The sequence below is a fragment of the Pelecanus crispus genome, chromosome 9, assembly GCF_030463565.1.
Source record: "Pelecanus crispus isolate bPelCri1 chromosome 9, bPelCri1.pri, whole genome shotgun sequence".
Taxonomy (NCBI): Eukaryota; Metazoa; Chordata; class Aves; order Pelecaniformes; family Pelecanidae; genus Pelecanus; species Pelecanus crispus.
The window spans coordinates 21,605,234-21,630,233 of NC_134651.1; the positions used below are offsets into that span (position 1 = coordinate 21,605,234).

General features: G+C 48.2%; 1 protein-coding gene across 5 annotated transcripts in view; it reads left to right on the top strand.

The window, feature by feature from the left end:
- The first annotated feature begins 1,132 nt into the window (after nucleotides 1–1,132).
- Nucleotides 1,133–25,000, top strand: part of PAX3 (paired box 3) — an 81,004-nt gene continuing 57,136 nt past the window's right edge. For 2 of the 5 annotated variants that reach the window (XM_075716234.1, XM_075716237.1), the window contains exons 1-4: nucleotides 1,133–1,217; nucleotides 2,221–2,456; nucleotides 3,843–3,972; nucleotides 4,603–4,737. In XM_075716234.1, coding sequence (XP_075572349.1) covers nucleotides 1,133–1,217; nucleotides 2,221–2,456; nucleotides 3,843–3,972; nucleotides 4,603–4,737 — 586 coding nt within the window. Of the gene's footprint in view, nucleotides 1,218–2,220; nucleotides 2,457–3,842; nucleotides 3,973–4,602; nucleotides 4,738–19,788; nucleotides 19,798–25,000 lie in introns of all 5 variants that reach the window. The other 3 variants (XM_075716238.1, XM_075716239.1, XM_075716235.1) reach the window with 3 other exon arrangements.

The window sequence follows — 25,000 nt, forward strand, 5'->3', positions numbered from 1 at the left end:
GTCGATTCTTAAAAGCAGGAATCCCCACCGAGAGCTCACTGGCAGCTCTCGCTTTCAAAACCGCTAGCACCGTTTGGTCCAGAGGCGTTTCTTCTGGACGGGAAGAGATTTCCGTGCAACATAAATAAATGGAAGGAAGCTTTTTTCCCTAAAAAAAAAAAAAAGAAAGAGGAAAAAAGGAAAAAAAAAGAAAAAAAAGAAAAAAGAAAAAAGAAAAAGAAGATAAAAAGAAAAAAAAAGAAAAAAGAAGGGAGGTTATTGCCCCCAGAACCCCCGCCACTGGTGCTCGGAGGAGACAGAGCACTTTCTGGGCAGGGAGGCAGGGGCTGCCCCTCCGTGCCTGCCGGGGCAGGGCTGCGGCCCCGCGGAGCCCCGGGGGGACGCGGGGTCCCCAGGGGTGCCAGGTCCGGGCCGCCTCCGGCTGGTGCTCCCCTCCCCGGGGCCGGGGCGGCCGTCGGGGCACCGAGCAGTTCCCCGCCGCCGGCCGCTCTCTGCCCGCGGCGAGAGGGCCCGGCGCGGCGCGGCTCGGCCCGCGGGGGCAGTGCGGGGCCGTGCCGTGCCGTGCCATACCGTGCCGTGCCGAGCCATACCGGGCCGTGCCGGGCCACGCCGGGCCGTGCCGGGCCATACCGAGCCGTGCCGTGCCACGCCGGGCCGTGCCGGGCCGTGCCGGTCACGCTGCCGTCGCGCCGGCCGGGGCGATGCGGGAGAGCCGCCCCGCTCGCCCAATCAGCGGGGGCGGCGCGGCCGGGCCGGGCGGCGGCGGCCAATCGCGGCGGCGCCGCCGCGGAGCCGCGCCGGGGCCGGAGCCGATAAATGCTGCGGGCCCCGCGCCTGCCGCTCCCCGCCGCACCGGGGACAGCGCCGCCGCCGCCGCCCCCCCCCCCCGCCCCGCCGCCCGCCCCCAGCCCCCGCGCCCAGCCTCGCCGCCCGGCGGGGCCCCGGCCCTCCCGGTGCGGGGCTGCGCGGGTCACTGACAAAGGGGCAGCGGCGGAGCTGCCTCCTCCCCGCCCCCCGGCGGCATCCCCCACCCCCTCCCGGGACCGCTCCTGATTCGGTGGGACCCGCTGACAGCGCGGATCTCTCCTAGATCAGCCCGCACCTGGATATAACGCTGCCGGGCCGCGCCGCGATGACAACTCTGGCTGGAGCTGTCCCCAGGATGATGCGACCCGGCGCCGGGCAGAACTACCCCCGCAGCGGGTTCCCGCTGGAAGGTAAGGCCGCGCCCGGGCTGCTCCCGCTCGGAAAAGCGAGGCCGGCTCCGTGCCGGGAGGCCGGCACAAAGCAGCCCCCTCCCCGGCCCGCCGAGAGCCGGCGCCCGGAGGGCTTGCCCGGACGGCCCGCACCCCCGGCCCGCACCCCCGGGCTGTCAGAGCCGTCCGTCCGCGGCGGGGCGGGGGCAGGGCGCCGGTCCCGGCACGGGCATGGCTGCGGCCGGTGCGGGGAGGGCCCGGCTGCGGGCCGGCGGCTGTGGCCTCGCACCCCGGGAGCGGTCCCTCCCCTCCGGCCGGCGGGAGCGGCGGGAGCCGACCGGGAGGCCGGCGGCGCAGCGGGCCCTGAGCCGCTCTTCGGCAGAGTGAGGGGCAGGGATTTGGGGAGCCCAAAGCTAGAAAAAAGTGGGGGAAAAGTTGGGGGGTGGGGGGAGCGGAAAGTAAAACGAAATCGAAAGGGAATTTAGGAAGCAGGGCTTGGCGCGGGCGGGCCGGGCCGCTGCAAGCGGTGGTTCTCGCTCCCGGCAGCGGCGGTGCGAGAGCCCGCAGCACCGGGGAGCCCCGCAGGCCCCCGACCGGGGGGGGGACGGGCCCCCGGTGCCGCACCCCGGGGCGGCCGAGCCGCCGGCCGGCCCCCTCGCCGCCCGCGGAGACCGCGGGTTTCCCGCCCCGGTTCCCCCCTTCCCCGCTGGAGCCGGGCAAGCCCCGGAGCCCGGCTCCGGTGCGGGCGCGACAGGTGAAGCCGCCCCGCCGCCTTCCCCCGCCCGCCGGGCGGCAGCGCGGGGCTCCGCGGGGGCCGGCGGCCCCGGGCGCGCTGCGGGGCGGCTGGGCGGGCGGGGGCGAGTTGCCTTACAGAAAAGCGACGACAAAAAAAAAAAAAAAAAAAGAAAAAAAACCCCAAAACAAACCAAAAAACAAGAACAACAACAAAAAAAAGACCCAGCAGGATCCGAAGGAGACGTTAACGCCATTTCCCCCTCCTGCCTCCCCTCCCCTCCTTTTCTAGTCTCTACCCCTCTAGGCCAGGGCAGAGTCAATCAGCTCGGAGGAGTGTTTATCAATGGCAGGCCTTTACCCAACCATATCCGACACAAGATAGTGGAGATGGCCCACCATGGCATAAGGCCCTGTGTCATCTCTCGCCAGCTGCGAGTGTCCCACGGCTGCGTCTCCAAAATTCTCTGCAGGTACCAGGAGACGGGCTCCATCCGGCCGGGGGCCATCGGCGGCAGCAAGCCCAAGGTGAGCCCCTCCGCGCCCGCCCGGAGCCGGGCAGACCCCGGCCGCGGCGGCGGGGAGCGAGGCCCAGCCGGGGCTCAGCCCGGGGTGGCCGGTACCGGGGGCTGCGGGCGCGGGGGCAGCGCCCCGGGAGGGCCGGGGTCGGGGCCGGTGCGGGGGCCGGCGGTGGGCGCAGACACGCAGCGCCGCGTGTTGCTCCGAAACTTTCCGAGGCTTTAAAAAAAAATACTCTTGCGGTTTCGTGGCAACGATTTTTTTTTTTTTTTTTTAATTGAGGAAAATCCTGTTTTAAAAAAATAACTTCTCAAACGAAACCCGGGAGAAAGGGGTCGTTTTGCCAGCGCCCGGCGGCCCGAAGCCCCGAGCGCCCCCCGCCCAGCGCCGCGGCAGCCGCGGGTGGGCTCGGCGCGGCCCGCAGGGACCGGGGGGGCGACCGGCCCGGTGTCAGGGCTGGCGCGGCGCGGCGGGATCGGGCCCTCGCCTCTTGGCGTTGCAAAGCGCAAAAAAATTTACCTGTCTTTCTGTCTGTCTGCCTACTGCTCCTTCTCCTGCTGTTTATTTCTCTGTCCGCTCCAGAGCGGTGCGTAGTTACAGCTACGCGGCTAAAAAGTTTTGCGCTCACAATAACGCGGACAAATACGGATTCTTGTCGCAAGATCAGCCGCCTCCTACTACTACAGCTTCTCATTCCCACAAAAGCGAAGTAAAGGCTTGAATTTCTGTTGAAAGTTACTGCTAGATATCCCCCCCCCCCCCATTTGTTGCTTCTAAAGTAGTAATGCCTGAACTTTTCTTTTTGGTGTTGGGATTATTGATATTTTTTTTATAAGCGTGTTACCCGAACGAAAAGCTGTTCCCAGCCGGGAGACCTTTGTTTTGCTTGAATTCGGCTTTATTTGAAAATCACGAGGCCATCGAAGAAAACCTCTGGGTGCTGGGACCCCTCAGCGGTTTTACTGCGCTGCTTTTTATTTGGCGCTGCGAACTTTGTTCAGCCGAAAACTTCACCGACTCGGAGTTTCGCTCCCACGGAGTCCTCCTCTAACCCCGACCCGGAATTTCTCCCCCGGCCGCACGGCAGCCGGTGCTGCCTAAATCGGGATTTTCCTTGCCGAGGGCCCGATCCCACCTTCCCGTACAACCCCGGCGGATTTCCCGGGAAGTTTCCTTTAACCCGGGGGGTGCTTGTTTCACGCGGGCCCGTTGTTTCCCATCGTGCCCCCTCTGATTTTAAGCCGCCCGTCCTCGGGGCGGTTCGTAACGGGGCTGAGCGGGGCCGGGGCGGGCGGCGGCGGCGGCGGGGAGGCTCCGGCCGCAGCGGGGGTCCCGGCGGCCCCGGCCCCCGCCCGGCCCCGCAGACTGTGCCCGCTCGCCTTGTCTTTACTGAAGCAGGTGACGACGCCGGATGTTGAGAAGAAAATCGAGGAATACAAGCGGGAAAACGCGGGCATGTTCAGCTGGGAGATCCGGGACAAGCTGCTGAAGGACGGGGTGTGTGACCGCAACACGGTGCCGTCAGGTACGGGGGGCTCGGACACGTCCCGGAGGGCCGGGGGCGGTGCGGGGAGGAGAGCCCGGAGCCGGCGGGAGCGGAGCCCCGGGCCGGGCTGGTGCCTACCGAGCGGCCGGCGTTAGCGCGCCGGTACCGGCAGAGCGTCCCGGGGGGGCTGCTGGGCCCGGCGGGGGGGCTGCAATTAAATCGCAACTGCATCCCCCTCCCCTCCTCCTGCCCCCCGCGGGGCGGCTCGGGGCTTGCCGGTCTCCTGGAGCTGGGAAGCAGGAGATGGGGAGCATCTCCCTGCGCCGGTGGGTTGTTCGCGGGGGGGGGCACACGGAGCCGGGCGGTATTTGAGTGGGTGTCCGTGGGCTTTTCTCATCTCCCGCTGCCCGGGCTCGGGGAAAAAAAAAAAAAAAAAAAATCACTTGCGGGCCCACTGTGCCGGCACTGGAGCGCGGTGCGGGACAGTGCCCCGGGAAAGCCCCCGCAGCGAGGGGAGCTGGCGGCCGCGCCCCCCCCGAAAGCCCCGACTGGCAGCAGCCAAGGGGGATGCGGGGCAGCGGCACGGATGCGGGGCTCGGCTCCCCGGCCCGGCCGCCTTGCGAGGCTGCTGGGGACGAGCCCGGTCACAGCTCTGCGCTCCCCCCGAAGTGAGCTCCATCAGCCGCATCCTGCGGAGCAAGTTTGGGAAAGGCGAGGAAGAGGAGGCTGAGCTGGAAAGGAAGGAGGTGGAGGAAGGTGACAAGAAGGCCAAGCACAGCATTGACGGCATCCTCAGCGAAAGAGGTAAAGTCCCATTTTCCTCCTGCTCTCTGTGGAGCCCTGGGACCGGCCCGTGCCAGCTCGGGGTGCTGGTGGGTATCACCCCCCTTCTCCCGGAATTCGTCCTGGGGCCAGCACAGCAGGAGGTGTAGGGCGAGGAGCTAGCCCCGACGGGGCGGCTGCCATGTCCCATGCCGTCCCGTTCCCCCACCAGTACGACCCTGTGCTGTCAGGGAATGGCGCAGAGGTGGGGGCAGAGATGGGGGTCACCGCTGGTTTGGCTTTCAGTAAGAGGGATGGGGGCCAGGGAGCAGGGAGGGCTGGAGCCGGCAGTGGAGCCCCCGGCATGGCCGCACAGGGGCTGCTTTGCCAGCCCAAGCTGAGCCCAAGGCTGCAGCTGCACAGAAGGTTTGGTTGTAGCCAAAGGCTGCGGAGCCTTGCGTCTCCGCCGCCGTGGGCAGGGCAGGGAGCTGCATGTTTTGTTTCTTCTCCTCTTAAAACTGCTGGGAAAAGCTTGTGTTGGTCGTTGGTCAGGGGCGGCGAGGAGGTTGCAACCTGAGCAAGGCGGAGGCAAACGGAGGCGAAGGGCTGCTCGGGGGGCAGCCGCTGCCCCCGCTGCGGTTGTGCCCAGCTCCCGGCTGGGCCGAGTGGAGGGGCAGAAGAGGGCTCGGTTGGGCGGCCTGTGCGTGGAAGTGGCTGCCCAGCACATGCAGAGGCACTGGTGAAGGCGAGACAAAAGTACCAAATGAGCTGGTCAAACATTTGTACAACTTTTCCAGCTTTTACAAAGAAGGCCTTCTATACACAATCTACACTTGGAGATGAACTTGGAAAACAAAGAGGGGGGAGTCCATTGAAACTCACACTTTGGCTTTGCACAGACAAAGCTTCAGCTAGCAGCAGCTTGATGTGAACAAAAGAAGGCAACCTTTTTATAATTCAAGGAGAAAAGAAGAGAAAACAGCCCCACAAAAGGCTGAGAAAAGACATTATGGGCTTGCAATGAGGGATGAATTATTCAATGAGACCCTAATAGCTGATGCTCCATGCAGTTTTATGGACTCTCCACCGTGGAAAAAGTAGCTGATTTTACCTAGAAAATGTTTCTAGCGTTTCTAGACGTTTAGAGATGCTGAGTGCCATTGAAGGAGGACAGCCCTTGTTCTGTAGGAACAAACCCTAAAACACTCCCAAAACTTTGTTTTCAGCTCTGTTACTAAAGCTTTCAGGGAAGCCTCGTCTTCTGTGTGTCTGTGTTTGCGTGGATGTGTGTAACACAAACACGCAGAAGACGCTAACGAAGTAGTAGATTAAGGTGAGAAAGCGCAGTTTGATTGCCCAGTCTAGCCGCCCCTGTACGATGGGTCACTGAGCTTCCCTCGGAACCTCCTGCAACAGAGAATTGTTCTGAGAGGGACGTGCATCAAGGGAAAAACAGCTAAACTCAGTGCCCTAGCTGTTTTACAATATCTAGCTTTTCTGCCTTCCTGAATTTCTCAAGAGAGGTTAAAAACAAGATAGGAAGCCTTGATAATATCCCTGATTTATGGGACAAAAAGTAATTAATAGAGACAGCAAGAGAAAAAAATACTATTATCAATATAATCCACCCCTCTACTTCTCTTTGAAATACTCTTCCTGTTCTTTGACTCTCTGCTCTTTAAAGCGGGGCTCCTGATCTACCCTAAACTGGCGTCTGGGCGTGCAGCTGCCCTCCAGCCTGGGGGAGCCCCAAGACTCCTGCAGAAAAAGCACTGGGGTTGGCGGTGCCTTGCTGCGAACAGGGGCTCGCTCGTGCCCCCCAGCACGGTCGTACAAGGAGGCTGCGTTCTGCCCTCTGACATAACCCTCTCCTTCCCTTTCTGTGGACGTGAATGTCCTACTTTGCTGCTTCCAAGTTCGGTCAGTGGCAAAATTCCCCCTGACTAAATGGGGTAGCGCGGTCCTATCCTGTCCTTGTGCATGCAGGTTTTTGCTGGATGAATGTGGCCGGGCAGTTCTGTGCAAACGGCAGCTCGATAATCCCGTCCGTTCTGTCACAGTGCCTGGGAAGGTTTGGCACTTGGAGGGAGAGCGTGCTCTTCCCGCAGACAACGCCTGCTCCCCCTCCCTGGCTAGCAAGCTGTTGCTTAATCTTATTACTGGAGTGGGTGGGATGCTGCAGTGCAAGAGAGCTGCTGCTCAAGAAAAGATTTGTTACCGTACACATGCCTTATGTATAGTATAAAATAAGCCCACCGCTATTTTCCGTACCTGGCTAACAAAAAAGGTTCTGCTTCAAGTCCCATTGCCAGCAGAGGAGCTTCCGTTTCACCTCGTCTGTAACGATCATCAGGTCAGATCCTGCTCTCTTACTGGAATAACTGGCAGCGCTCCTGAGGATTTTGATGCTGCAGGATCGTATTTGCCAGCACCCACCACCTGGGCGTGAGGCCTGGTGTGGCAGAGGGTGCCCACTGACAGGGCGTCTCGGATGCCCTCTCTGACGCTTGGGTTGCTTGCAGTACATCCGAAAGTTATCCCAGTGGTGCGCAGCAAAAGCCTTGTGTGGTAGCTCACCACCGACGGCTCTTTGTGGGAGTGCTCTGCGTTACGGAGTGAAAAAGTGCAGTATTTTGGAGTCTTCTATCGCTTGAGTAATTTTTCTAGCTCTGGTCTCGGGGGCCTAAGGTATGCTGGTAGCGGGAGTGTGGGTGCAGGGAGATGCAAGGGAAGGCTTTTGGTTAGGATGGAAGGCAAGTCCTGGGGCTGAGCGTGCAGCAGGGAATCACGCTGCTGCTCGGGAGCACACGTCTAGTGCTGGACGCTTGCTGACGTTGCCTGAAATCCCCTCCTCACCGTGGGCATTTGGGTGGCTCGGGGAGAGGCATTTTTTCCGAGGGAAAGGATAACTATTGTTGTAATTTTAATGGTAGCTAAGTCGAGATTTGGAATTTGGGGAGTACTTGCAGCAGAGTGGGATCAGGGAAAAGAGAAACACGATATTTTGGAAAAATGTGCAATAGAAACAGTATATCACGTGGCTTGGGATTTGTCCCATCGCATACATTAGCGTAGGTAAACTTTCATATGCCCCGCTGTGATTCTGTTTCAGCCTCTGCTCACGGACACTTAAATCTGATTCTCTCGCCGGCATTTCCAGATGCCACATGTGCAGCCCGCTTTGCTGTTATTTCAGCATTTCTGTCAGTGTCACTCACTACCCTGATTTTAGATACATATTTAAAGAAAACCTTGATTGTCACAGTGCGTATCAGGAAGCTTATAATTCTATAATAGCATATCTGTATTTCTGCATGTGTGATATATTTTTCTTAAAGGCATAAGCCATAAATAAAGAACATGAAAGAGAAACTTTTGTGCCTTTATATGGTACATCGGGGCATATTTTTAGCATAAGCGCTACAGAAGAGGGAGTCGCTTGTACCTTTAGTGGGAGTTATGCGCGGCATGGTTTGCTGACTAATCTGATAACTCCCCGCTTCATAAGATAGCTGTTGTTTTCTGGCAGAAACTGGTGGCTTTCAGCGCTCAAACGATGGGGCGTAGAGCTGGTCCTCGGGCCCGCTGCGAGCGGGCGGCGCTGGCTGGGGCTGGGGCTGGGGCCGGGACCCCCCCGCCCGGCCTCAAAGGGGGCCTCTGTTCCCGGCCGGCGGAATTGGCCCCCGGGCCCTGTCCTGGCGGATCCTCCCCCAGTCATGCACACCCGTCCAAAAAGGGCCCTACTCATCCCAAGCCTCTACCCTTGGCTGTACTGAGAGCAATTCAGGCTACAGCAGACTAAATTGCCTCCTTTATTTCCTTCTTACTTTCATCTTGGACCAAACCCTTCCCCCCTCTCCCTCCCCTTCCTCTTTTCTTTTTTGCTGTGCGCCTGAGGCTCACATTAATACAATTTCAGCACCACCCCTATTTTTGTGTGTGTATGTGGGGAGTTTGAAGGGGGGGGAAAAGAGGGACCTTAGCACAAAAGCCCTGCTCAGCAGCTAGAAAGTTCAAGCTGCTGCTGCTTCTCTAGCTGTGCGATGCTTTTCCTGTTTGCGAGTTTTGGGAAACATTTTTGCTTTGTACTGTAATGGAATTAGAGGACAGATGCTGACTGTAAATGGGACACGCGACTACCAGCCCCTAGCTTAAATATTTAGATGCAGAGTTACAATTACTGACTTGATGCGCAGGCTTTGAAGTGGTGGCACATGATCTAAAGGGTAGCTCGGGCTAGATGGGCTTGCAGATGTTTTAATTAGGGTTGGTCAGTATCATGCAGCCAGTTATTTTTAGGTTGTTAAACTAATAAAGGCAGTTTATTAAGGGACAGGATTAACATGCAGGCACCAGATATCAGTTTGAGCTATCCCATTCATTTCTGCATCGTAGACGGTTGGGTTAGCGGCTGGAACATGGGACGAGGCAGATGCCAAGTTAGATTTTGGTTGTGATTTTCTGACGCAGGGCTTGTTGTGATTTGCTCCAGAGTCCTGTCCCAGGGCACAGCGGTAAGAGGGCTTACTTGTCGTGTGAAATACTGTTGTGTCTTAATGGCTGAGGCACAGTGTGTTCCTTTGCTCAGTGTTCCCTGTAAAGATTCACTTACAGAATGAAACGTGATGACTGTGGCTGCAGGCAATTATCATCTTGAGTCTGGAATTTCGTACAGTACTTTAAGTATTTGGTCACTAGCAAGTCTTAAAAATCAGCTCATGTAACTTGAACAGAATTTCATTTCTGAGGCTCTCAGAGCTGACAAGAAAATAGTGCTTAATTAAGAATAACTCCCCAGAGGCTCCAGGATTTGGCTCAAGGCAGATAGCGTGAACAGTACTTTCTGTCTGTCTTTTTCCCTTTCCTTCCTCGTATCTCGGTAGCGTGTGAGTCCAGTCCTGGACAGAAAAGCCAGGTGCCACACAAGTGGAAACTGAAATAGGTGATAAAGTCTCTTTGACCCGGACTGTATCTCTGCACGTTGTTTCTTCTGCCCGACCTGTTGTCGCTGTGGCGCTCTGGACCAGGCTTCCGCTTCCAAATCATTATGTTGAGCTAAAAATAATAACTGATGACCTCAGCGATCACTAAGTCACCAACAAGCAAGAGCATGATGTCCCAGCACGCTGAGTGCTTTCAGAAAGGCACTAAATGTTTGTGTTTTGAGTGACTTCAGAGCGGTGCTCGCCGCTCCGGAGATGCCAGGAGCAGCCCGTGCCCTCCTGTCTTGAGGGCAAGCTGGGGGACTTTGAGGAGAGTGCTAATTGGCAGACGATCTGCACGCTAATCGCCTTACATAAACACTAGTAATACTTCCAGCTGTGGGAAGAAACGGTGTTACTCAGTCTAGCAGTGGCTCTCTCAAGTAATATGTAGATACATCATATCCCGTTCCTGAAATCATGATTTCATAAACGGGTTTGCACGGTTGGCCATCCTAGGAAGACTTTCCTTACCTTAAAAAGAGTCGGCGCCTATTCGAACAGAACCGCTGTGGCCGTCCTTTCCAGTTCTAAGTGCATGCATCTAGAGCAAAGGCACATGTTATTTCAGCAGGTACCAGGACTTCTTCGCGCACAGCAGTTGATTTACTTGAATTTGTACCCAAGTTTGCATCTGATCGGGTTGCTCTGAAAGTCTTAATAATCGATTAGACTTACACAGTGTCATTCTGGAAAGGCTGAGGCAAAACCACAGTCAGGCGATTTTGGTGTGGCTAGGACTTGCTCGGAAAATGCGATTTTTTTTTTTTTTTTTTTTTTTTTTTTTTTTTTTTAAACCTTTGGCTTTCTGGATTCTCCTACGATTGCAAAATCCTTGACATCAGTAGTTTACCACGGTAGGGATCAGGCTCTTCTTGAAACCAGCTCTGTAACGTGCTGAGCAACTGCAGCGCTGGGGGAAATCCTCAGGTTTAGGTTTACTGGATCGGGTATCAGACCTCCAGTTCTGCAAACACTATCGTATGCGGGTAATGATGAGGAGTCCCGCTCAAAGGGCCTATTCATGTGTGTAAAGTTACTCACGTGGGTTGGGGCAGGCAGGAGTGGGGCCCAAATTTGTTCTATTCTGTTAATAGAAAGTACCCCCTAACCAAGAGTGTGACTCTAATCCCCAGTGAAAGTCTCTGGCGAAACTTTCATCGAGGGCAAGGATCTCTTGATCTGTGTTTACGCAAAGGTAGCAATGGTATCAGCAGACAGACAGAGATTTTAATTAGATAAAAAACAAAATTAGCAATGAATGCTGAAAGTAAAAGTTTGTGCTGATGAAATCCTTAAAACAGATTATTTTCCAGGTCTGATTTCGAATAGTAATTCTCTGTTGTGTCAGTCAAAGATGACACTTTTATCTAACACTTACTCAGGGAAGGTTTAGTTTGGTATTAGGTTTACTTATTGATAAGGGCTGGAACAGGATTTAGAAGAAGGAAGCCAATAAAGCTGATAGTGATAAATTATCACGAGTCCCCAGGGCTGTGTAATAAAACTGCATTGGGAAATGAAGCAGAACTACAAAGTGCTCTCTGGTTAATTTAAGAAGAAATTGAGTGAAACGCAAAGCAATAAATCAGAGCAAGCCAGTCAATGTGAATTTCTCCATGTAAATGTCACTTCAAATCCTACGTAACAAACACATGTGGCTAGAGAAAGAACAAAATATATAAATAAAAATGCAGGATACTTCCAAGTGTTCCCCAAACTCTGAGCTCTCTGGCTAATAAAAATGATGTACAGTAACATAATTCACCGCAAGACCTTGTTTAGCGTAGTGTGAGCGCAGCATTTTACTTTACTTGCCCTGGAGTACTCCTGCCCCATGCTGTTAAACTAATTCAGTTTAAATCACTCTGCCTAGAAAAAAAAAGTGAATCGTAATGAAATTAAAACTCACTGAGGACACATTAGAGTTAAAGTGTGTCATGCGCTGAGATTATTTAGTTAGTGGAGTCCGATGTAATTGTTGACAGGTCATTTATTCATCCTAGTAAATAAAGATTCACAAACTATTAAGAATGTGCATATATAACTAGTAAGACAGTAAAAGGCAATTAAGCAGTCAGTTTAATGTCTTATCTTGCTGGTTGCCCTACAGTTGTTTTACAACTAGGAATTAAAATTTGAAAAGGAAGTTTTCAGTGTCCCTGGCCAAATATTGATTAAGTAGTTGTTTGCTGATGCCATTGTGGCACATAAAAAGGCCAGTAGTTCTGCCCCTTGTTGTTCATCTTCCATTGTCGCTGATTCTTAACCTCGGAGATCAAAGGAGGATCATTTGAGTTTATCTGTCTTGGAAAATCCTTCTTTGCTCCTAAACCCGTATGGATTAATGGCCAAAGTGTCTTTAATGAGATGTGAAATTTGAACGGAATCCTTATTTTGCATGGTCTGTTGGATGTATGCACTGTACGCTTTTACAGTTTTGTGGGGGATTTTTGTTTAGCATTACTGGATTTGTTTTTGTTGAATTGTTTTAGTATACAATGCACTGAAATTTTACAACAGGTAAAATACGTGGTATTTCACTGAATTTTAATGAAACTAATTTTATTGCATGTAATCTTTTTGATGAGTGCAGTCTAAAGAAAAAAAAAAGGTTGAGTTTTTTTTATACCAAATCACACGAGATAAACGGACCAGGGCTTCCACTAAAAGAAGGGGAGTTTGAGAAGCCAGCCAGTTCTCCAGATCGGGCTGTCAGTATAAAGGGGACACAGACAAGCTTGCAGCACTTCTTTGTGTGATTTCTTCAGTTTTGATTTCGTAGACCTCACTTGCGTTGGCGAGCACAGTTGCAGTGCCCCTCCTCAAAAAAGAGGGGAAAGTCGGATCGCCCAGGCTGTGCTGAAAAGCAAGCAAGAGTGCTTGAGAATAATCGGTTCCTTGTTGCATTACAGAAAAGTATACTTATTTCAGAGATAGTAAAATATATTCCACCACATCCTCAGTAGAAGAGGGCTGTGCAATCTGGATGTGTTATGTTGGCTTGTAATTATGATATGAAGTTTCAGCTGAATTGTAGGGTATGTGAGCATTAGATCCAGGTCCCGCTGCTTCCACTGGCATATCTGGACACAGAAATTTAGCCTCACAAAGAGTAGTAAGAAGCCTGGTAAAGCTGGAGTGTCGCATTGATTTTTATGTGGGTGACACTCCTCTGCTGAACAGCAGAGTAAAGGGCTAAATCAGAAATTTTTCAATCGGCATTTTCTCATTCCCGTTCTGTTTTTGTGTTGTCTGTTACCGTCTGTTGTTATCTCTGAATAAAATATCAGTCTGTGCATACTTTACAAGTACTCAGCTACTTCAGGAGACTTTTTGCCCCGTACCAACAGGTAAAATTCTTTGAAAGCATTTTAGGTATAAATTTCCTTAAAGTCCATGAACTCAACTTGTTCGTTTCCATGGAGAGCTGCAGTGAAGACAGTGATATACATTCTACCTTTTAATTTTTTTTTTAATGGATATTTGCCTGGATGTAGACTTTCTGCCAAATATGACCAATGTTTGTATCATGCACAAGTCCATATAAGGACCTGTCTTAAGGATTTTTGTAATTACGATATGCCTCCTCTTGGCTGTCTGATCCAAAAATGACTATGTAGTAATTTCTTTATCAGATATAATGTCACATAGTGGTTTGAATCGTGTGAGGAATAAACTGTCTGCAGCTGACATCTCTGCAAGCAGACAGCTTATTCAACCCCTGTCAAATCTTATTCACCTTATTTAAATGACTAGGACTATTCATGCCAATATAATCAGGATCTGTTCCATATACCAGCCCAGAAAAGCAATAACAACTACAGTTCTTCTGGCTAAATTACTCTTTGTTAAAAATGTAACCAGTGTATAATCCATATACCCCTTGCGAGGCAGTAGTGCCAACGTACTCGCTGTAACCAAACTGGACTTAAATCCACTTTCCACCTCTACATCTTTAACTGGCTCAGGGAAGGGTGGAGATGAATATGGACAGGTGTTATAGAAACCAGGCTAATGGGGTAGCAGGGAATGTTTCCACAGAAAATCCCTTTTTACTGAAGATGATGTGGCAGGACTTCCTTCTCATTTTGACCTAAGGGCTGGTTGGTTGATCTGGTGTGAAGTGCTGAAGAGTTGGAGCAGGAACCAGGGGAACGGTGGCTGAATGAGGACTCTGACACCTACCCAACCCCTCCAGTCAGACGCAGTGGCAAGAAAAAACCTGCACAGAACTAGCTGGAAGTCAGGTTTGCACTGGTTTCATGAACAGCAAAATAAATTGTTTTCAGAAAGGAGGTGTTTTGACAGGAAAAAGTGAAGCGGCAAATGTTTAGCTAAAGAAACGTGAAAATGGAAGGTGAAATACACTGTTTTCCCATTTTCACAATGAAATCCTGAAAAGTATGGATTTTGCAAAAAAAAAAAAAATCTCAGGAAATCCCTTTACCAAGGTATAAATCAAGATTAAGTCCCCTGCAGCTGGTGGACTGGCTCTGGTGTGTGAGCAAGCGCTGAATTAGATCATCAGTATTTACACGCAGGAAGGGACAGTTTTAAGTAACTACCACCCTGCAAATTTAACTCACCCACTTCTAACAGTTTCACCAAAGCCAGAAAAGTTGTCTGACTCAGGACTGTTTGCACAAGGAGTGATGTTTTAAGTGAGTAGTCATCAAACCTTTATGGTGCAGTATTTTAGAGGGAGGTGTACAAATTGTTCTGTGCATTTTTCTTCAGATTTTTCATACACGCGGTGCAGAGAAAGGCATTGTATGCTCTAACGTCTCTTGCTGCCTATGGTAGCTATTACGTGTATGGTATATAGCTTAACTGTGTTCTTTGCTGCCGTCTGTGGAACTGGAAAATAATAGAAGAAAACATTTAGGAATCTATTTAGAAGATCGTACAGTTGTTGCAGTTAGGAAAAAGCCCTGTGGGTTTATCCCTGGTTTAGCACAGTTGATTGGATCTGCTCCCTTTTAAATCAACAGGATCAAGTAAAAATGCTCAAATACTTGGCAGCTATACAGAAAATCACACGAATGCCTGTCGCTTTAGCATCCACAATTTGTTTTCCAACAAATGCAGTGTTACATTTTGAAAAGCCCTTAAAATTAACTGCGTGTCCACCTCTTCTGAGCAGCGGCGAGACTGGCATAAACTGCATGTTGCGTGTGCCGGGGCAGGTGATGTGGGCTGCGCTGCGCTGGTGCCCAGTGGGGATTCAAGCAGCAAAAAGTGTTGCAGGCTCTCGGGATGCTCACTTCTCCTGGTGAAAGCGCAAAATGGCTGCATACAGCAGACATTTTGTTTATATTTCGATTATTTCCTTCTCCTTCTATGTTTAAAAGTTTCTTGAGACCAAATTGTACTGCCATTTATACCTGAACAATCCCCTGCTCTCATCAAGGGCTATGCAGGTAACTTAGGGTTGAATTTGGCCTTGGTATGAAAGTTTAATTACATTTCACATTTGCGGGAACTCATGCGCTTTCTCAGACTTAGCAAGACTTCATAGCAGTAAACATCTATTTTCATTGATAAGTAAGAGATCTGAGATGGTAAGTAAGCGTAGTTAAAATGTTGCAAGCAGAGCAAATTAAAAAGAGGTGGTTTAGAGAACTGCATTTAAAAATTTTCTAACACATGACTTAGCAAAAAAAGGCAAACAAAAACCCTGGCCCTCTGCTGTGAGAAGCTCTGTAACCAATCTGCTCCATCAGTCCCGGCAGGACGGGAGGCAGAGTGCTGCTTGCTTAGTTTGATTTCTGGCTCCTCCCTGGCTGAAGGGTATCACGAGGGGAGGCATGCTCTGTCCTCCAAAACTGCATTCCTCCCCTCAACCTCTGATCCTAATCAACACAGCAAATGAAATTTTGGGAAAGAAATCAGGAGCTCTGACTGGAACGGTTGTCAAACCCTACACTATGACAGGCATAGAGAGGATTTTTCTCCAAACTCTTAGGGGTCACTTGGCCAAGGAAGAACTTAAAACAAGCCAGGATTCAGAGTTACGGTACTTCTCCTGCGTTGGCAGTCGAAAAGATGGAGTGATGATTGATGACAGAAATATTTCTCTTAATCTGACATCAGGAACAGACTTGTCAGCCCTGGAAGAGTAAATCAGAGACAAAAATTTAGAGTGAGTATTAAAAGACTCCTAAATATGTTTAGTATCTGAATCCAAATAATGGTAGTTATAAACAAAAAGTAAAACACCCCAGAAATGTCCTGTAAGGGGGAAAAAAAAGATTCTCCAGGCGATCAAAGAGCAGAGCAGGGACTCATCTGTTTCCAACCTTGGGCATTATCATGCAGAAGTCACTCTGTTAAAGAAATGGGCCACCTGGCAGTTATTTTTTGGCCACTGGCTAGCACCGGGAGGGCATGCAGAATGACGGGTTTCCCAGGATGGCAAAGGGGGAACGCCTTTGGATGCGCTTTGTTTTCTCGCCCGCGTTACTCTTCCCGTTCTAGCCTCCAGGGGTTTTGAGGAGCGGTGTGCCCTTGAGGTGCCTTGGACCAGTTTTGCGGGGTTGGAGCCTGTGGTTAAAAGAGCCATTGTGCTTTTGTGAGCGTGAGTTCACCTCAGCGAGGCGAGCCCTGCAGGCATCCAGGGCTGGGTGCCGTACCTCTAGGTTCAGGGGTGGCTCCCAGCCCAGGCAGGAGCTGCTGCTACCCTGTTTCTAACTCGGGGAACTCCTTGCCCTGCCTCTGCCCTTCTCTTCTGGGAGACTTGTAGGTGTTTTTCATTTTTTTTTTCATGTGAAGTTTAAAGCTTCCATGGGACTGTTGTGCTCTCTAGGTGGAGATGCGGTCGTGCTTTGTAGGTGGCGTTTTGCGCTTGCTGAGGTTCAACTGAGGAGTTGCCTTAGGTCCCAGTGATTTGGGCTAAATGGCTTTGCCCCCACTCGCACAGCTGGTGCTGGTTTGCTGCTGAAGTTCCCAGAGCTGTGGGAAAAGGGGCTGCCAAAGGTATCTTTCCATAGGCTTTAACTGTCTTCTGACTGGGCTACGGTGAGTGTGGTTCTGCATCTTTGGGGTGGGATGAGGGAGCTTTTTTAATACTTGTTTTGAGTAGGAAAGAGTGATCTTGGTGACTAATGTGTTTATAAGTAAGTGATACCCCTAAATACAAACAAACAAGAAAAAAGCAGTCGTAGCAAAGTTAGTGCTAGAAGAGTTGGGTTTGGCTTAGAAGAGAACTGGTTTGAGTTGGTATAATTTGCTCTGCGTTTCTCGGAGTGACTTTCTGCATTGCCTGTGCTGGAGCCAGCCGAGATGGGGCTGCTCACTCCCCCTCCCGGTTACTGGTCCCTGCCTCTGCTTGGTCGTGATCCCCCGGAGCAGGAAGAAGCTGTTGTTTCTTGTTTTCTACGCTCTCGTTAATTTTTATTTTTTTTTCCTCCTGTTGCTGTGAATCCTGGCAGTGTGTGCAGTGGAGAAGGGGCTGGAGTGCAGGAGATGTGTCTGTGTCAGCTGCTCCCGTTTTGCTAAATCTTCTCTTTGTATCTTTGTGTGTGTGTGTGTTCTTAGAAATGGGACCAATGATACTTTCCTTCCTTAAAGACATTTCCAAATGGGGATCCAGAAATGAAAAGTGCTGTATAGGTTCAGCTGCTATAGCTCATCTGTCGAAACTGCAAATCCCGATGAAATGATGTTTTGGAACGAATGCTTTGTGGCTAGAAAGGATCACAACCTGCCTTTGGAAGAGCAGTTGGGCTTCCAGCCTTTGGGGTTGCAGAGCTGGGGAACACTAGGTTGGTTGTAGAGGGGCCGGTGAGTGCCCTCTGGGCCAGTGGCCCGTGGTGCGGAGCACTTCTTAACGCGGCGGAGTAACGCTGCAACCCCTGGCTGAGAGCGGCAGGTGAGTGCATTTTGATGAAGTAGATCAAGACTCAGCATTTTTATTTCTAATATTTTTATTACTATTGTTTACAGCTAAAGCAGATCAATAGCTAGTGTGGTCTGGGATTAAGTTAATGAATACGGAGGTGGTGCCTCATTTTACATTGAGGCTCGGAGCCACGATGTGTTCGCTGGAGTACAGCAATTAACGATACATGCTTTTCGCTGTTTTTGCTGGGTTTCCCATGAATAGCCTGCAGTTTTCTCAAATATGTGGTGTGGAAAATCTATTCAATAATACATGCAAATAATCTTTGCTTCTAAGCAAATATTTGATGCTTGAAATTTATGTGGTTGTGACTGGGCACGCAGGTCTCGGACTGTTTTGTCTTCTAGAACTGGGTGTTGCCGTTGCATTCACTAAGAACTGATCGTAACTTCTGGATAGCTGCTTAAAAAATTTTATTTCTTTTTAAATTGGATTTTTTTTTTTTACTACAGTACTTGTTAAAATAGAAATATGAACTGAGCAGAAAAAGGAGACAAAAATAATGCTTTAAACATTCTTTTGTTGTATATTGCTAGTATATATAGTTTAAAACTGTAGCTTTCAAAATCTTTATGCAACAGAATGCATTTCTCAGTGATGGGATTTTGTGTTACACAGACTGATTAGAGATGAACTGTTTTGGACTGTTTTTAAACTTTTTTGAAAAATGAAATCTTTACTTTCTTTTATAAACGGTTTTTCTGACAGAGAGAAATAGTCCAGTGACTTGGACATAAAGCTACGAGCCAAAAAACTGAGGAGCCAGTTTCAATTGATAGACTGGCTTGAACTTGTCAACAGGTCTTAAGAAAGAAAAGTTTTTAGATGTGTGACTGCGGTACAACTTGCAGTAAGGCAAGATTTGATTTCCAGAGCTGCTGCTGCTGCGGATACAAATAGTTTTTTACAATTTCTACAGTTTCAAGGAAAGTGGCATTGTTACAGTTGATTTTTTAAACAGTAAAATTGTGAGTTTTGTTTTGTGTTTGATTTTTTTTTTTAACACCACTAATTCCTCTAATTAATGGTGTCAAGCATGTGAGATTTCTCATAAACCTCAAAACAGCCTATTGAATTTAATGGCAAGACTTGCATTGTCTTTAATGAAATTTGGTCAGACCCTAACCTTTTCTCCCGCCTCCCCCCCCTTCCCTTGAGGGGGAAAAAGTTTGGGTTTTTTGAGGAAACTGGGGAATTCTAGCATTCCTGGGCATGAGAGGAGAATACTGATTAGAATCAGGCAGAGAGCAAGCAGGTGCTGAGCATGTTCGTTGCTTAACCCCCTGCCCTGCTCCTGCATCCCCGCCCTGACCCAGCGCACAGACCCTGCAAATAGCAGTGAGTTGCCAGATGTTGGAGATGTTTTCAGGGAGAGCGATTAATTCACCAGGTCTCATCTAAAACCAGGGAGTTCCTACAATAGTTGTATTTCATGTCTAAAGCTGGGCTGGATAAGCCACTGGAGACTGTGCTGGTAAAAAATACTGTATTTCTGAGGACGAGAACTGGCTGTTCTGTTGCTAACTGCTGTGTACTGTGGTATCCGTTTGCAAAAAGTATTACAAAAAAATAACAAGCCGAGTAGGTTGCCTGAGGGGGAAAAGCTGTCTATTTTTTTTTTTTTTTTTAATGAACAAAAAAGATTTTATGGCTTAGAAAGAGTACACCCTGAAGAGAGGTGTGTTTAAAAGTTAGACTCGAAAGCTTTTGTGTGGAGAATAATACGCTTGGTGTAAAGAGCGGCACAATGGAAGCCTTTTCTTCTAGTTATGTATGGGCGAGCATCAGTCAGCCAAGGAAGAACTTCAAAGGCGAAAAGTAAAAACTTGCTCGGCTCTTTCTTTCCTGACAGGTTTTTCTTGAGGTAAGATCGGGAGAGCTGTTTATGCTGGGAACTGGCTCTCTCCTCCTGCAGCAGCGGAGGCGATAGATTGTGTGCAAACCGAGGTACCCAGCCCGAAATCTCTCTGGCTCCAGTTGATGTGCCTTTTTGAAAGCTACTACACTATCCCACCTTATGAGTCTTTTCCTGCTTATTCATAAAGAGGTCTCGGAAATTCCACTTCTGCCTCGCTGGGGAGGCACCATGCCAGGCGGAAGGGGAAGCTGTTTTCTAAACATCTTCCTAGGGAAGATGATCTGTTTCTCTGCCTCCAGAAAATAATCATTATTTGTGCACTGTAAATTGCCTTTAAGGTGAGAAAATAGCCCCAATATGTTTTAATATAAGTAGCCCAAGCATAAAACTGCTGTGTATTAAATCAGCCACTGAACTTGTAAATGTAAATAACATCCAAAGAAGGATCTTCAACATGACCTTGCATCATCATTTTGTTTTGCGAATTTTGAAAGCTTTTTTTTTTTTTACCTGGGAATTTATTTACATGATGTTAAATGCAGGAGTCATTTACCTAGGTTAAAAATGGATTTAAGCAACAATTTAGTGTTACCTGCAAGGCTGTGTTCTGGAGGCATGCAAAAAAAAAAAATGTACTGCTACTTTAGTGGACTGTGTGTGTCACATCAATCTTTGTTAAAGGCAGAGGCACAACAGAGAAACCAGAGGATGTCTAATGGAGAAAGCAGCTCTTCTGTGTTCCCAAGACCGCAAAGCAGAGTGGTCCATACCACAAGCCTAAAATACAGTTGAACTATGCTGACTCTTCTGCTGATGTGTGCAAGGCATTCACTTTCTGGGGAGTCCGGTAGGGAAAGACAATCACCTTTTGATACAAAAGAAATAGTGCAGCATCTTAGCTCTAATACTCGAGAAATGCTTGTACAGGCAAGAGAGCAACCCTTCTGCCAGCCGACATTCGCGGGGTGGTACGTGAACATCCATGAGCGCGGCTTGTGCCACCATGGAGCCAGTCATCACGCAAAGCCGTGGGAGGAGACCGCTGGGTCACCTTTCTCGTGAAGCACGTAGCAATTTATCTGAGCATCAGAGAAGGCTCAGGTATGCTGTTCGCATGAAGCGTGTTTGGTGCTAGCCTGTGTTTGGGCTTTAGCACTGTGAGAGGAGAGCAGTTGGTGGCTATTGGGTGTGCTTGTGCTTTGTTCCCATCCTGGTCATCTAGCTGTGCCAGATTTACAATTTGAGTCCCTTTCCATGACAGCCCTCATTCAGTTAGCTATGCATTTGGTGGGGAAGAGGAACGGGTAATTATGTAATTATGAATGAGCTGGCAATAACATGTTTCAGTAACTCTGTTGCATATTGTGTTTGAGTTGATGGCTTCAAGAATGGAAAACAAGACTTTGGGATGACCTGGAACATCTCTGTTTGCATGCTCTGTCTTTTAGCTCGAGTCTGTTACACATGCTCAGGCATCCTTGGCTTCACTCAGGCCGTTTGGAGGAAACGGGTTTGCTGTGGTTGAAAAGGTTGAAAATAAATTATTTGCCCACAACAGTAGCAGTTGTGGTGATACTTGCTAGGAGTGCATGACAGGATTTATCTAGACGGAGTCTTTGCACTGCTTTGCAGCCATCAGTGGAAGGTAGCTGAAAAAAGCCGGCTTAGTGTTGATTGGCTTGAATTTGCTATATAAGGGTTTGCACACCTGTTGAAGAAAACTTCTAAGGAAGATTTCTGTAAGTGGAAAAAAGATGGGTGACCACTGCCTTGATGATTTGTGGTGAGCTCAGTTTCATTGCTGGGAGAGTTTCAGTTAGCAAAGGGAGTTCATCAGGGAGCACAGAACAAAGATACATGCAATTGTGGAGAACAGTCATCTGAATGGATGCTATTTTGTAATACATTTCAAGTGTGCAATACCGCAACTTATTCATGGTTTTTCTTTTGGCATAATGCAATGCCATCTAACTCTCTGCAAATCAAGTCTGTGAACAATCAGTTACAATTAATTTTATCTTCCATTTTGAGAAAAGGGTGAAAGAATAAATAGGAATTAGAGCTAAAAATGGGACAGCAGGCTTGAATTTGGTAGAGCGTTGTCAGTGGGATTTTAGTTTTCCAAAAGGAAAGAAGAGCATTTAGGATTCTGGTTCTGTTGTGGGCTGACAGCCTTAGACCGTTAGTTGGAATTGGATAATAGTCCTTGTTTTGCATCAGCTGTACAGAGGTTAAAACATACTTGGGAAGTGAGAGAATTCAGTTCCCACTTGCATGGAACATTTTTAGACTCCTGCAATTTGAATATAACATTTTTGACCATGATTATGTCTCTGTATTCTCATCTCCAAAGTACTTACTTATTTTTATAAAATAATGAATAAAATGTCCTTTGACTTCCCTAGTGGAAAAGTACTAGATAAATCCAGGGTATTATTTTTACCCTATTCCTTCTTCTAGTTTAAACCACTGGCAATTTGCCAGAGAATTGAGATAGGGGAAAGTTGAGGACCAGGAGCATTCTTGTTTTGCTGCCACTTTTCATTAGATGTTCATCACTCATGGAGTAAGTGCCACAGGCACTTGCAGAATGAGTCTTTACAGGTATTGAAATAGAATAAAAACCTGAACATTTGACTGACAAGTTTCTGTTGCACAAGCATTCGGGATGTATTTGGGCGTTTATCTGCCTCTGTCCTTGATTGCACGGGGAAGAGAGCTGTGTAAAGAGCTCAGCATCAGGTTCCATACACTTAGATTTAGTCACCATCATCTCCTTTTTCCTCTTTGTTTCTGTACTTACTGTGTATCACTGATTCAAATTTTAGTAAGAGAACAATTTTTAATCTCCTTTTGTATGTCTTGATAGGTTACAAAGAGGAAACCAGCAAAATTTGAGATACTGACTTAATCTAACTACTCTTGTGAAACAAGAAATAATGGACTGAGGCGTTACAAATTTATACTGCCACACAGATGTTCCAATAAACTGGCAAGAATTAGTGCCATAATATGGTATATGTTTTAAGACCAGATTCTGGTGCTGGCATCAACTCGGAGTGATTCCTTTGTCCAAGTCCCTTGATTTCCAGCAGTGTAGCAGATACCTGAATCTGGCCGTATGGATAATTCTGTATAGTTTGAACAATTGAGGACTTTTTCCTGAGCAAGGCCATGTAGGATGTACTGCCAGGTATTGGATTATCTGTGTTGTAAGGTTTAGTTATTTTTCTAATTTTCCTTTGGGAATATTAGTTGATGTTTATAGAGGATCTTTATTCTAATTATATAAAACAAGATATGGAATGAATAATGCCATGTTTTTGGGAGAATCAGAAAGATTTCTGGTCACTTTTAATACAGCTTTTGTGATGAGGTGGTAAAGCACGCTTTAGTCTGATATATGCATATATCTGATATTAGTCCCCTGAATGTGGTGTTAAGAAATCTTACAGATCTTACGGAATGATGCTCTGTAACTTCTGCTTGTTGGGTGTGCGTCATATTTTGCATGCACAAGCATATAGATGTACAGAACAGGTCTATGTAAAATATGGAGTTGCTGGGACAGTATTGGGGCAGAGCTGAGTTTAACCAGGCACGTGGCTTGTGCAACCAGAGGATAATCATGTGCTTGTTACAATAGATGCATTTGTAACTGTTTGAGCAAAGCCGGACCTGCTTTTAATAGTAAAAGGATGCAAACGGAGGATTTTATGCGTATTTTAAGACAAGTTTCTTTTGCTGCTTGGAGGGCTTGCTGTCAACACTCATTAAAGTCTCCAAATTAAAAAACAAAACAAAACCCCAACCCATGAACAAAAACCCCAAAACAACGGGCAACCTACCCCAAACCAAAGTTTCAAACAAAACCCAATCCTATGGATATGCTCTGTGTGATAGATAATTTAGTACACTAGGCTATATCCTCTAAGACACTTTTCTGGCACCACTCCATGCAAGCACTGTTAATGTCCTTTGAAATACTTTGTGCTATTGTCTTTCCAAATACTATTTGGAGATTGTGCGGATCAGGAGATCTAGGAACTGTTTTCTGCTGGGAAGACACAAGTCCATTGAGCATGAAACTCCAAATCGTGGCAATTATGGCATCATTTGGTTCTGAAGAAAACAAAAGGAAGGAAGAATTCAGGCTACGTAAAATCACTCACTCCAACATTTTACAGAACTAAATATTTTTATTTGTTATTTTGAAAATCTTGTTTCTAATTTTTAAACTCCTACCCTTAGAAAATGAAGATTAAAGGACTGATATTTTTTTTTCTTTTGAGGCAAAGTGAATGTATTAAAAAAGAATTTTCCCCTACAGTTTTCTGCTGTCGAGACATATTCAGATTTCTGTTCTTAACCAGAAGGAAAACAAATGCCGAGATGCCTGGCTTCTCTGGGGAGCAGGATTTCTCTCTCCAAAAAGTGTCCTTTAGAGGACCGACTGCGAAGAACATGTCAGAAGCAATATTTTCATTTTTCTTTTTTTTTTTTTTTCAGACTCTGGTTTACACAGCCCATTTAGTCCATGGGCTGTGGAGAAGTTGGCAGTCTCCTGTGGGATGAAGTAAAGAAGCAATTTTTGTGGTGGTTGTTTCTTGCACTGTTTCTGTGCACAGTAGCATACAGCGATAGCAAGCACCAAAGCCGTTAGGAAGGACTTGCAGTATTAGCTCTGACTTCACTGGCTGGGTCAGTCCCTAAAAGTAAAAGAAGTTGTTATAGCAAGCAGTAAAAGTACTCATTTTTACTAGAGCAACGTATTTTCTGCACCTGTGAAGTGTTAGTAATGAGTGAATTTAGTCTGTCACTTTGCATAAACCGCTTGCCTTTTTAAGCTGTATCTTTAAAGCTTTTTCAGTTTTTTTTGCAGACTTTCTGCTAGTCTGAAATCATAGGAGCTGTTCAGGGGGATGACAGACAACACAGCAGCAAAGCAGTTAATTATAACTGAGCAGTGGTTTGAAATAGACATGAATATTAATTCTTTTGGAGCTGCTTGACGTATAAGCTGAGTTTGATCGCAGGCTGCTTCTTTCCCGCTCGCCGTTCAGCATTCCTTCATTTTTTCATTCTTTTGTCCACTTGACACACAGCTTCTCTAAAGTGGCTTTGCAGAAACTGTTGGCATGGTCCCTGCGCAGTCTTTCCGTGGAGTAAACTGCTCCCCCAATTTATAGCCCGACTTTTAATTAAAAATTCTGTCTACAGTGTTTCAAACAGATGAAGAAATAGCTGTTGACATAAAGGTATGGGTGGAAAGATGGTCTTTGCTGCTGACAGCGCTGAGCACCTCTGTTGCTGTTGGATGGTGGGGATAAAAAGGTTTGTGGGGAGAAGAACGATACAGTTTTTGCTTTAGGAAGATTTCTGGGGCTGCCAAAAGTTTTCAGTGAGGTTATATTCAGTGTCATTGAAACTTCAATACAGGTCAAGAAAATGGTTTTGTTTATTAACCCAAGTTATGGGTGCTGTCAGTCTTCTGCAGGGGGGGGGAAGAAAAAAGGAAAGAAAGGTGTAACTTTAAGCACACACTGATTTGTTCTTATTACA